The 14,281-nt window shown below is 38.2% G+C and overlaps 1 protein-coding gene across 1 annotated transcript in view; it reads left to right on the forward strand.

Moving 5' to 3' along the window:
• The window catches only part of LOC129194300 (cilia- and flagella-associated protein 46), a 79,266-nt gene that overhangs the window by 12,849 nt on the left and 52,136 nt on the right, over positions 1-14,281 (forward strand). Inside the window, exons 11-19 of the mRNA XM_054799434.1 lie at positions 512-702; positions 835-1,060; positions 3,375-3,492; positions 6,200-6,329; positions 6,783-6,907; positions 9,121-9,236; positions 12,194-12,300; positions 13,144-13,356; positions 13,669-13,849. Coding sequence (XP_054655409.1) covers positions 512-702; positions 835-1,060; positions 3,375-3,492; positions 6,200-6,329; positions 6,783-6,907; positions 9,121-9,236; positions 12,194-12,300; positions 13,144-13,356; positions 13,669-13,849 — 1,407 coding nt within the window. The remainder of the gene's footprint in view (positions 1-511; positions 703-834; positions 1,061-3,374; positions 3,493-6,199; positions 6,330-6,782; positions 6,908-9,120; positions 9,237-12,193; positions 12,301-13,143; positions 13,357-13,668; positions 13,850-14,281) is intronic.

A 14,281-nucleotide genomic window follows, 5' to 3' on the forward strand; every position in this document is an offset into this window, starting at 1 on the left:
GATGGATGGATGGATGTTTGGTTTAGAGTCGGATCTTCTGGAACCGATTAATGACGCTAACCAAGGTATATATATATTTAGGTATATATATTTTTTTCCCGTAGGAAATAATGTAAGTCCAATTAACAAACACGAATTAAAAAAAATAGGTTTTATAGAGTTTAAATGCAGAAAAAAATAAACATTTTTTTATTTGAAAAAAAACGGAGGAAGGGAGGGTCGCCATATTCTGATAAGTTCTTTGTCAGATTCAATCGCGTTTTATAACCTCACTCGATCCCGCTGAATAATAAAATACAGGGGATACGGACCATTTTGTTGACTACGAAAATTCAGGCAAAATGTTGGCTAAATTTTTGGCGAAAACCGAATCATATGAAAACCGTCATTTCAAAAACGAGGTTTGACTGTATAGAGTTATAATCTTCCCTTGCACATTGTTTTAACATTTAGTCAGTAATGAAAGGACTTCTTTTAGTAATTGCTTGAGAAGATTTTGTTTTTCCCCTAGGCCCGTCTAAAGGAAATAGGGAAGCTGAATCAGTGTCTACAGGTTGCAGTGAGAGAGGGGGACCCTCAGGCTGTGCAGGCAGTGTGTGCGACCCAGTGGAGTTTCTGTCTCCCACTGTTGCAGCACAGTGTACGCAAACATGTGAAGACACCCTTGTCCCGGGTGGCCCAAGCACTGGAAGATATGCGATGGTATCCAGTTTCATTAATTTGTTAATGATGTCTAATTGTAATTTTATTTCTGTAAATCTATATGTCTGTTTATATCAAAGTCCAGAAGATTGGGTATGAGTTTATGCTCTTAAGAGTTTTTAATTTTTCCAGTATGCTGTTCCCAGTCCGATGTCTGGTCCATGCAGAGCTTGCAGTGATTGAAGAAGAGGATGGACTCCTTGAGGCCTCGATCACTCACCTCCAAAAAGCCATGCTGTTGGATAACGGCACCCAAAAAGAAAGATTGTTGTCAGCTTTCCACCTCCTACAGCTCCGAAGAGACCTCTATCAAACGCCCTCTTGCAACGAGGATAAAGCCGCTATGCTCATGCAGCAGGTTTGTAGCATCTGGTGTCAACCAGTTCAACATTTCCGATTGTAATATTGTACGCAATTTGTGGAAACTGCATAAGTTATTGTTCGTTTTTTTTTAAGGAAAACATAGTTACATTTATTTAAAAAGTACAGGGAATAAAAGTACAATATACAAGTACATTGCCCAATCAAGCTTTAAATTTTATAGGACAATTTAATTGGGGCACAACTTGTGGGCAGCTTGTCTGCCTCACAGCCTGGTGGTTCTGGTTTGAAGCGGTTCTCCCTGTGCTTCATAGGTTTTCTCCAGGTATGCCTCACACGGACCAAAAAAACAATGTTAATCAGGTTAATTGGAGACTAAATTGCTGACGTGTGAATGTAAGAAAATGTCGTTTGTCTATATGGGCCCTGTCATTGACTGGTGACCAGTGCAGGGTGTATCCAGCCTCACGCCTAAATTGGTTTGGTTTAATTTTACTTGAACATGCATGCAGGTTACAATGGAATACATCTCATGAATAATTTCACAGTTCCACATGTCCAAAAGGAGTAGGAAAAAGCAAAGCTTATTTAATACTAACCCCCAACCGTTCCACATCGTGTGAAGTGCATATAATTGTATAATTTTATATATATATATATATAATTCCAATATCCCAATAATCCTGCATTCCATGTAATATTATTCCATATAATAATCAGTGTAATAATACAAAATAAATAATAGAAAATGAAAACATGCATGACTGAACAATAAATATAAGAATCTATATAATAATAAATAAATAAGATGAAGACAAGCATAATAAAGCAAGTTCAAGACTCTTCTGCCTTATATTTAGCAAACATCAACTGCTTGTATTGTTTTTTGAATTTGCTCATTTCGGTACATTATTTGAGTTCTTTACTCAATCCATTCCATTATGTAATTCCACATACTGAAATGCTGTGGGTTTTCAGCGTAGTTCTCGAATATAAGTGTTTTAAGTTTATTTTTCTTTAAGATCATATTTTTCCTTTCTGCAATACTGCATGACGTTTTTGGGTAACAAGTTATTCTTAACATTATGCATTATTTTAGCAGTTTGAAAATGTACTAAATCAGCAAATTTTAATATCTGTGATTTTAAAAATAAAGGGTTTGTCTGTTCTCTATACGCACCGATCTTTTTGCAGTACGTTGAGTGAGTGAAGATTGCTTTGATAATTTATTGCCCCATATTTCCACACAGTAAGTTAGATATGGTAATACTAAGGAACAGTAAAGAGAGTGGAGTGATTTTTGATGAAGTACAAATTTTGCTTTATTCAATATTGAAGTATATCTCGCCACCTTTTGTTGTATATTTTTGATATGAGATTTCCAACTCATTTTTTCATCAATTATGATCCCCAGAAATTTATTTCCCTTTCACTCTTTCAGTGTCTACTCCGTCTATTTGAATTTGATTGTACTTATCTTTTCTGCTATTCCCAAATAGCATCATTTTAGTTTTACTTAAGTTAAAGGATAATCTGTTTTAATCAAACCATGTCCTAATATGACCATTTCATCCTTGACCTTTTTAATTAGTTCTTGTGTGCTTTACCGAGAACAAAAGGCAGTGGTATCATCCGCAAATAATACCAACTTTAAGTCCTTTTGTTACTTTACAAATGTCGTTGATATACAAATTGAACAGTTTTGGTCCCAATATTGACCCCTGTGGTACTCCACACGTGATATTTAAACTTGCAGATGTGTATTCTCCTAACCTTACAAATTGCTTCCTGTTTGCTAGGTAGCTTTTAACCCAATTCAAAACTAATCCTCTGATTCTGTACCTTTCTAATTTAGTTGTTAAAATGTTGTGATTAATTGTATCGAAGGCTTTTGTAAGATCCATGAATACTGCAATTGCACACTTTCTGTGGTCTATAGCAGTGGTCCCCAAACTTTTTTGACCCATGGACCGGCTTGTGTTCCCACAAATCTCCCGCGGACTGGGGGACCAGTCTGAAATGATAAGTTACAAATATATGTTAACGGTTCTACAATGTCATTGATAACCATTTTAATTGTTTCCATTTCGATTTCATTGCAATCAGTTGATGTTTTTGCTTTAAAATTTTTGACAATGTCAGTGATTTCTTTTTTAGTTACATCAGTGAGAAATATGGAATTGGGATTCCTATCTATGGTTTCATTCCAGTCCTCCATTGTCCAGAGTTTTGGAATTTCTTCTTCCAGTTTGGTCCAATATTTACAAAATAGTTGTTAAACATTTCAACTACCTCATTCATAAATGGTGTTGCTTAAGACTAAAGTAATTAAAGTTTACCTTTTCTGTCAGGTCAAGGACATGCAAACCCAGCAAGATACAGACTGTCGTCCCTTACTGCTGACTGTGGGTCAACTGTTGGCTCCTGCTGATTTCCAGATGGTGCTGAATGGAGAGAGCACTCCTAAATGTACACATTCACCTTCTTTGAGTTTTCACTGTCTTAGTTACAATGATTTGGTCTTAGCAAATCTCGTTTTTTTACACGTCCTGTTGCACCCATCTGCAAGCATTTGAACAAATGATTATCACCTTCAAGTGCTCATGACACCAAAAACGACGAGTGAGCAGTGATGGCCGTTTAGCTAGCCTTGAAATTTGGCATGAAAACCCAGATTGTTGTTCTAAGAATCGTGGAATTTATCTAGTAGAAAAATATTGCTTTACCTACTGCCACCTTGGCATGCTTTTCCAAAGTCGTAAAGTTTTTGACTTTTTGTTTAGTTCCATCTACATCATTGCTTCTCTGGCTTGAAGAAAGATCAGCGCGACAGCTGATGGTACACGCACCCTGCAGTAATACACATTCAGTCCCAAACTTCTCTTTATCTGAGGCGCAATATCAAAGCAATTGTCCTCAAAATGTGTCAAAACACAATACCGACGAATCTGACGGGGCAATGAGATTTGAACAGGTTTACTCCATCTGCTCAACAAAAGCCTGCCACACAACGAGCGGGCATAAAATCGATGAAAAAAATATATAACAACAGAAAATCAACGAAATGCACCACAACAATATAGGAATTAGGGATGAGCTGGACACTTGTTTTAGACGAGTATCTGTTACGGATAATGCATTTTTGCCAGGTACGAGTATGAAACAAGTACACCACCTCATTATTTGTAATCGCAATGAAGGAAAATCCTCATTCGGTAACTACTTATGTATTCACTCATCACACTCTGTGATTGGCCCCTGCCCAGACATTCCTAGACTAGCAAAAACCCAACTTGTTTTGTTACGTACACGATGCATTTGACAACACAGAGTTGAAAACAGCCCGTGTCGTGTTGGTCACTGCTGGTGTTTTTTTTTTTTTTTGGTCTGCTTCTAATTTGGCTGGTGATATGAAGTCAGTTGGAAATCTTTGCTCGTAGTACTGAACACGGTGCTTCTAAGAAATCTACAGTGAACAAGGCTGACAGATTTTTCCCCTGTTTGCCATCACTGGATGTTTTTTTTTTAGGTTTTCCTCAGCTCAGCTCGTGTCTAAAGTTACTTACTGTCTGTTTGCTTCTAATTTGGCTGGTGATATAAAGTCAGATTGAAATCATTGCTCGTAGTACTGAAAACTACAGTGAACAAGGCTGACAGATAATTTCTCTGTTTGCCATCGCTGGATGTTTGCAGAAATCACCAACTTCACACGTCCATCCATCCATTTTCTATGCCGCTTCTCCTCATTAGGGCCGCGGGGGCATGCTGGAGCCTATCCCAGCTGACTTCGGGCGATTGGCAGGGTACACTCTGGACCAGTCGCCAGCCAATCGCAGGGCACATATAGACAAACAACCATTCACACTCACATTCATACCTATGGACAATTTTGAATCTCCAATTAACCTAACATTCATGTTTTTGGAATGTGGGAGGAAACTGGAGTACCCGGAGAAAACCCACGCACGGGGAGAACATGCAAACTCCACACAGAGATGCCCAAGGGAGAATCGAAGCCAGGTCTTCCCGATCTCCAGACTGTGACTGTGTGGCCAACATGCTAACCACTGAAGCGGCCCCAACTTCACACAGATCATTAAAAATAATGAAATAATAAAGTCTTACGGATCACTTACACACATACACAGTACACATATAGTTGAATAATAAACAACAAATATAGCACTTTCTGATCCATTCATGTCAATTTCGGACTTAAAACAATGTACAGATTGAAGCCCCTCCCATTTCTGGTCAAACTACACCCACTTCCGGTTTATGTCCCGCCCACTCCCAGTACAGTTACTGATACAGATCATTGAGATGGGTGGACAGATACAGATACAGATAGTGGTGTACTCGCTCATCCCCAATAGGAACAATGTATTCCTTGGTTACTTCAGGGAGGGAAGGTTCTCAAGTCAACATCACTTCTTCCTCCTGTGATAAAGTGTAAAAAAGTGTAAATAAGTCAACATTCAAGCACACATCTAACACAGGAAATATTCCTCTCAATGTTATTTTTCACAGCAAAAATAACAAGATTAACATGTGCTTTGGTGTCATAAGCGCTTTCATTTTATCCTGTGTGGACATTAACATGCATACAGCGTTTCGGCCTGTGGAAAAGTAGACTTACTTAACTTAAATGTTTACTGTTGTATCGCTATATTCAAAAGGATATTCCACTGCGGAAGATTTATAATAGCAGTGATCATAGACAGCAGGTACAGTGCGTGAATAACAACAATATACATAAATATACAAGTCCTGTGGTCTTCTTTAAACATTGCAGTCAGTGACCTCTCCATAATCCATAATTCCTCAGTGCTGCTTAGAGTATAATATGCTGTATCTAAATAAGATCTAAACCATTCTGGAGTGTGTGCTTTTCAAGCAATCTTTTTTTTAAGTTTCTAATCGACTTGCCCTGCAGCCATTGACATGACTGAAGTAGCAGCGATTTACATACATTTCCTCCTGCTGCACCCTACATTCTTGCTTTGCATAAACATGCATAATTCATGCATGTTAAATAAGTCATGTTTGTACATTCATAACATCTACAATATGTCCCTAATGAATTGGGAAGATACAATTGAGTTGGTTTTGCAATCAAATTAATAGAGTTTGTGTTTCACTAGTTACTAATTAATGGCAGTTTGTGTTTCACTAGTTACCAAAGCAAGTGTTGGATGTGGGCCAATAGTTCAGCTCTCTGCTGAGGCTCAGCATTACTATGCAGCTGTACAGAAGTTGGACGGATACCTGGATCGACAAGGAGAAAATGCTGACAACACAGAGAGGTGTTTGGTGTATTTGTGTCTTCTTCCCAGTGTAAAAAGTTTCAACGTAATCACTGTAGTTTTCAAGCTGTGCAACAGTTGGAATACTAGCAATATACAGTACTGTAAACCTTAGTACTGTATTATCTTTATTTTTACTGTACATTAAATGCAAATATATATTTGATATACTATATTGGGACTGGTAGAAACTGAGTGTAAGAATGAAAAGATCATTCCAGTTGAAAAGCGGAAATGGCTGGTTCACTTTATGTGCAGCAGACAACCCAATTTAATAGTCTCAAGTCATTTTACCTCAATTTACTGTCCAATTTCTTATACTGAGTATGGTCCCATTTTGTAATATTCACTTGTGCATCCTTATCATTCCAAATGGAGAAAACATTATTGTTTTTTCTGCAAATAACCATGTTTAATGATCTGCATTGTGAACTTTTATCTTTTCTCGTTTAGACTGAGGCTGTGGGCAACACTTGCAAAGACGGCACGAAAACAGGAAGTCTGGGATGTGTGCCGTGTCGCTTGTCGATTCTGTTTGCTTTATGATGAGGGAAAAATGAAGATGCCCAAGTGTCACAGTAAGATGCTCAATGAAAGAATCATATGCTCGGGAAAACAATATTAAAATACACAAGCAGACTAAACAAGTTTGCACGTAGACTGAGTAACAAAAAAATGTGTGTATGATTCGTTCATTTGGTTTTCCATTTCAAACCAACACCAAAATAATGAATAACTCGTGTTTTTTAAACAAATGCTACAAAAAATATAAGAATGATTAGATTTTTTATGTATATACTGTATATTAATTAAATAATATATGAAGAACTGTGTAGGCTCTCAGTCGTACAGGAGTTGTCCATCGAGGAAAAGGCTTCTTGAGACGTCATCTGTACTTCTGTGAAGAAGGTGTCGGACGTTTCGCTCCTCATCCGAAGAGCTTCGTCAGCGAACTAATAAGTGCTGGTAGCTTAGGCCTTAAATACAGTAAGAGTGGGCGGAATTGGTGTGCCAACACCCTCCTCCTATTGGTTCCTTACACTAAGCCTGGGCGGAGTAGTGGTATAATCCTTTCCTGCTATTAACACCTCCGATAAAAGGGAAGTGTCGCTCCCGGAATTTGGTATGAACGACTCTGATACTGGCTCGTTAGCATCTATTGTTCTGGCTCGGCCCTGGCTTCACCTCATTTGCAAGACGTAAGAGCTGTGGGTTGTGGTCTCAGTAACCTGCTGAACACAGGGTCCAAATTAAACCTCAAACCACCATTCCGATTCAATGATGGGTTCTGTTGTTTGACAAAAATAGCTTCCTTTACTCCTCTTTCAAACCATCTGTTTTCTTTAGCCAAAATCTTTACATCGCTGTCCTGAAAAGAGTGATTGGTAGCTTCAAGGTGTAGATGTACTGCTGATTGAGGACCACTAGAATTGTCCCTGCGATGTTGATAAAGCCTTTTTTGGAGCAAAAAAGCACTTATTAGTTCGCTGACGAAGCTCTTCGGATGAGGAGCGAAACGTCCGACACCTTCTTCACAGAAGTACAGATGACGTCTCAAGAAGCCTTTTCCTCGAATATATGAAGAAGATGAACAACAAACGTATCAAGTTCATTCTTGTGATTTTGTTTGCTACACCGAGTTCACCTGGACGTAGTTTAACGTGGACTTGGGTGTGCAGGTAAACAAAAGTAAAAGGAAGACAAGAGGAGGACTGGGAGAATCAAGATACAAAATAGCAAGTTTGGAGGCTTTTTCTGACATAATTATATGTTGTTTTGAAAGCGGCAAATTGCACGGCAAAATATATAATAAAGTACTCACATCACAGTGCCAGCGTTAGCGACACAGGCGGGCTCCTCTCCCTCCGTCTTCCGAGTAAACTCAGCATCTCAGAATTTTTGATACTCTGTTGGAGACGCTGAGTTCACCCGGAAAAGATTTGGAGGGGGAGAAGAGAGCCTGCGTTGCTTTTGCTGACGCTGTGACCCTATTTCAAAATTATATATTTCAGCATACGATTTGCCACTTTAAAAACAACATTTAATTAAGTCAGCAAATGCCTCCAAACTTGCCATTTTGTGTTTTCTTAAGTCTCCTGGTCCTCTGTCACCTTCTATGTATGGTTTACCCGCACACGCAAGGCCACGGCAAACTACCTCAGGGTGAACTCTGTGTACCGAACAGAATTGAGAGAATGAACAAAAACAATGAATGATATCACACAGTCAAAAATAATTTCAAGACTGTTATACATTCAAACAAAAATGTACATATAATGTAATTACTCTACGTTATTACCTCTCTTAGTTCCTTCTGCCTAGACTGTTTATTTTTGTTGGATTGTTTGTGGGTGACTTCCAGCCTACATTTTTCAGTGCTAAACCTGATTTATTATTTATGGTAGTATACATTTTTGCAAGTGTGACCATTACAGTTTAGTGAAAGCTTGCATGTTTAGAATGAAATGTTTAATCTCACGTATTTGCTATGACAACATTATCTATGCGTATGCATGCAGGGTTTCATCAAAAGCTTATATTGTATTGATAAGTTTAATTGATAATAATATCTTAATAGATATTCTTAATCGATCCATTCCAGTCTAGAATTTCATCAGGATTCAAGGTAACATTATGAAATAAATGAGTTCCCGGTATTACTTTGCAGGGTAATACATGTGTTTAAGCCTGGGTAATAGCTTTCATAATAGTATCAGCTACAAGAAGTAGGTTTACTGTAATTGGTATTCCATGTCACAAGCTTTTTATCATTAACTTTTTTTTCATACAGAATCTCGATGCTCAGAGGAAGGGAGCTCTACTGAAACCGTCAGCAGTTGTGAAGAAACTCAGCCCTGTGTGAAGAAGTTGCGCCTTTTAGCCGAAATATGTTATATTACTGCTGAGGTATGTACATTAAGTACTCATTAAAACTATAATTAGAAATTCATTTAATAATCCCAATTTCTCTATCTTTTCAGTAATGGTTTAAATACAATGTAATAAATTTGCGTACATCGAGTTATTTCATGTCATTTCTTGAAAACGGGAGTTTGTGGTCTGATGAAGTACAGCAAAGGGTCACCCATGCTATAATTTTGTATGTGCACGTGCATACAAATATAGTGGTGTGAAAAAGTGTTTGCCCCCTTGCAGATTTTTTTTTGCATGTTTGTCACTCTTAAATGTTTCAAATTAAAATACATGTTGAAATATTTGTCAATGACAACGCAACTAAACACAAAATGCAGTTTTTAAATGATTTTTTTTTTATTAATGAAGAAAAAAAATCCAAACTTATATGGCCCTATGTGGAAAAGTGATTGCCCCCCCTTTTAAAACATAATCGATCAGTCTGGAAAAGGTTATACAACTATTTCTAAAGCTTTGGGACTCCAGCGAACCACAGTGAGAGCCATTATCCACAAATGGTGAAAACATGGAACAGTGGTGAACCTTCCCAGGAGTGGCCAGCCAACCAAAATGACCCCAAGAGCACAGCGACAACTCATCTAAGAGGTCACAAAAGACCCCACAACCATCCAACAAACTTCAGGCCTCACTTGCCTCAGTTAAGGTCAGTATTCATGACTCCACCATAAGAAAGACACGAGGCAAAACCAGCCTGCATGGCAGAGTTCCAAGACGAAAACCACTGCTGAACAAACAGAACATTTAAGGCTTGTCTCAATTTTGACAGAAAACATCCTGATAATCTCCAAGACCACCTCTGAATGGCTGAAGAAAAACAAAATGAAGACTTTGGAGTGGCCTAGTCAAAGTCCTGACCTGAATCCTATTGAGATGCTGTGGTATGACCTTGAAAAGGTGCTTCATGCTGGAAAACCCTCCAATGTGGCTGAATTACAACAATTCTGCAAAGATGAGGGTTGTAAGAGACATTGCAAGTTATCACAAAGGCTTGATTGCAGTTGTTGCTGATAAGGGTGGCTCAACGAGGTTATTAGGTTTCCTGGGCAATAACTATTTCACACAGTGCCATGTAGGTTTGGATTTTTTTTCTCCCTTAATAAAAAGTTTCATTTAAAGACTGCATTTTGTGTTCAGTTGTGTTGTCATTAACTAACATTTAAATGTGTTTGATGATCTGAAGCATTTAAGTGTGACAAACATGCAAAAAAAAAAACACTTTTCACACCACTATATATGGGTTTCTGGAGAGTCTGCCCAACCATCAAGTGTGAAATTACTCAATAAAGTACATTTTTGGTGAGCTGCCTGTGTCAGAAAATGTCTTTCATCAGGCAGTTCAGATTTTCTGCGGATTGTGACAAAATAGTCCAGCTAATTTACATAAGACCGACTTCACAGTTTCTTCACCCATGACTTGGAAGCTACCTGGGTGAAGAGCCGCCATTGCCTTTGCTCACAAGCGACTACTCAGAAGCACTGTCACGTCAAAACCAAAGGCCTAGCAGAGCTGCGTGTTGTCGGATGCACAGACGATCACACATCAACTCCAAGAGCCACGTGGAGTACAGTAACCCCCCGTTTATTGTTTTTAGTTGGTTCCAGACCCGACCGTGATAAGTGAATTGCAGCAAAGTGCGATTCATTATTTATAGAGCAAATATTTTCATAGTTAGAGCATAGAAATCCTGTTAACAACCTTCTAAATATGTTTTTTAACATTATTAGAGCCCTGTAGACATGAAATAACACCTATATAGTCACCTTTACACTTGTATTACCCAATATAGTAGGCATAATATGAGTTAATAAGCTATTTTATTTCGTCTGGGGTTTGGCATTGACTTTTAGCTTGGTGTGGGTAGCCCATATTAAGGATATTATGCTTGTTGTGAGACAATTCAAACCTGCAAAAAAGCCCATTGTCAAGTCTGGTGCTTGTGTGTCTCACAGAACATTACGTAACATTACTGACACCTAGTGGCCAGTGTAAAATCCTACATATCATAACACCTTTGAATACATCTTCTGAATGCCTTATATATTTTTTTTATTTTAGTTCATTTTGCCATATTTATGCTTGAAAATGCTTAATTTAGGCAAAAAGATATATAACGTTTGCTTAAATATGTTTTTTTTTATTAATAAAAGCCAATTTTCAACCACGAAACAGCGGTCATTAATTAATTGATGATTAATATATTTCTGAAAAGCCACGGTGTAGAAATAAGCCGTGGGTTGTCGTTTTCTGAAACTACTCACACTGAAACTTGTATTTCAAATGTGCAAAAAAATCATTGCTGTCAGAAAAACTCATTTCTGTACCACTCCCTCATGTAAAGAGGCTGGGTGAATAGCGGCTCATTTGCAGCCTCCCAAAATCTGCTGCTCTGAGCAACGTTGTGTACACAGGGTTTTCAGTGTGCTGTAATTCTTGATCCCTGCGGTATTTCGACTGAAGCATGACACCTCTGAACTGTTTTAATCTGTGAAAAAAAGTGATATATAAATAAATATAGGCATGGAAAAAATAATTAGACCACTCTTGTTTCTTCAGTTTCTTGTTCATTTTAATGCCTGATACAACTAAAGGTACTTTTGTTTGCACAAATATAACAATGACAACAAAAATAGCTTGTAAGTGTTAAACTTTTTGGCAATACAATGCTGTAACTATTCATGTAGAAGTGATTTTGGTTGTTATCAAGAAAACCATGGAAGTTGCTAGATATTAGCTCTTAAATTAAACTCTTACGAGCTATATTTGTTATCATCATTATATTTGTCCAAACAAGTGTACCATCAGGTATACCAGGCATTAAAATGGATCAATAAACTGAAGAAACAAGGGTGGTCTTATCATTTTTCCATGACTATAATGTATATGCCTATGTGTTCTTTAAAGTTAAATCAATGTTATCTGTCTTGATCAGGCTACTATCCAAAAGCTAAAAATGCAGGGTGTGCAGCTCAACAGCCCTGCAGTCCTTCCACAGGATGGAGGTGTTTCTGAAGACGATCCACACTGGATTACTTATAGGTAAAAAAAAAAAAAAACAGTAACAACCCTTTAATTAAAATTCTGTCTGCATGTTTATATATGGTTCATACCAAGACTGATAATAACCATTTATTTAAGAGATAAAGAACATGTAGTTTGATCCCGCAGTGGACAAGGGCGGGATACACCTTATATGAAAAAAGACACAACAAACAGAAATGGAAAAGACATCCAATTATGAGCACGGCGCTGATTTATATTGCGTGCATCATCCAAGCTAGTCTCCAGATCCATACATAGAACAGCTGTGATGGCCACAAATACTGATGTAGCATGGATTTGTATCGAACCAACATTAAAGGGCTAGCATTCTACAGTGGACCTTTTACTGCAACGAGGTGCTCCTTCAAAAATTAATTGAGGCCGGACAGCTTGACCCTGGCCCCAGGCTAGGCAAGCCCCATAAATACAGAACTCAAGGGACCACCTGAACTGCAGCACAGAGAAACATCCCAGAGCCCAGGAAGTTCTGACTGACTAGGTTGACTGACTTGCTACCAGACCAGATTGTAGTCACCTAGTTGCCCAGATGGGATATGCTCTGGCACAACTCTGAACAGAATAACGGTGTAAAAAATGGATCGATGGAAATAGCCACAAACCTAGATAAGTTCTGCACCAAAAATCCAATCTAGGTATTAATGTTCCAACATATACCACAATAAATATGATTTGTCGTGTTTAACAATAAAAGTACTACATTTCTATATAAAGTGTTGCCCTTGAAATCTAAAAATCAAAAATAAAATTGTGAATTTTAACTAGATGGCATGCAAGTAAATGTGCATTTATTGATCTTCAACTCTTCCCCATTCCACACAGAGACTGGATCCAGTCTTTGTCTGCCTATGCCTCCTCTACTTTCTTGCGTGCAGCTGAGCTTGGTGCACAGATGAGGGAGCCTTGGATTGTGGCAAATGCGGCTATTTACTTATGGAACTACAACAGGCACTTGCTGATTGCTGGAGACTATAAATGTCTCATCCCCACCTTCCAAAGCCTGGTAGAGTTGCTCCAAAAAACAGAGTGCATTAGGTAGGAATGATCTGCTTTGAGTCACTTACTGTACCTTTGATAGACACCTTTGCTCCAACGATAACTACACATTTTCCTTCTTGCTGCTTTGAATATTTTACTCTATATAATACGCAACTGTATATTCTTTAAAACCATGTTTAGATTTTTTTGAATTTACCTACATTTTAACCTTTATCCTTGCCAAACAAAGGAATTTATCTTTCAGTCCCATGCCTGAAATCTGCCATCTTAAGTGATTTGTTGAGAGATTTTGTCTCATAACTTTTTCCCACAAAAATCCGTTTGGGATCTTCATTTTGTCCTTTCCAGTAACCGTGCGCTGTTGGTGCTCCTGTGTGACGTTGTGGCTCGAGGTTTGATCCAGCATCTGCTGGTAGCTGACAATGTGGAGCAAGCCCCTCAACAAGACAAGGGCAAATTCAAAATGACCAGTCTCCAAGCTGGTGTGCTTGACACTGATAATCTCCACAATGTCCAAAAAGCACGAGAGGTATGCTACCGTATGTGTGTTCTGGGGTATTGAATCATAGTTTTAGTTTCAAGGCTCTTACGTCCAAATAAACGAGGGTGACATTTTTTAATACATTCATACATTTTAATACATTCATTTTATACCGCTTGCCCTCATTAGGGCCACGGGTGAGCTGGAGCCTATCCCAGCTCACTTTGTACACCCTGGACTGGTGGCTAGTCAATCACAGGGCACATAAAGACAAACAACTATACCTATGGACATTTAAGAGTCTCCAATTAATCTAATATGCATGTTTTTGGTTCTTGGGAGAAAACTGGAGTATACACAGGGAGAAGAGAGATTTGAACCCTTCTGACTTTGATGCCAACACATGACCAAAATACAACTCAAATTGAATTTAACAGTGTATGCATTTTGTATGGGTAGTTTAAAAATGTTCAGTAATTC

This window comes from Dunckerocampus dactyliophorus, chromosome 14 (genome assembly GCF_027744805.1).
Source record: "Dunckerocampus dactyliophorus isolate RoL2022-P2 chromosome 14, RoL_Ddac_1.1, whole genome shotgun sequence".
Taxonomy (NCBI): domain Eukaryota; kingdom Metazoa; phylum Chordata; class Actinopteri; order Syngnathiformes; family Syngnathidae; genus Dunckerocampus; species Dunckerocampus dactyliophorus.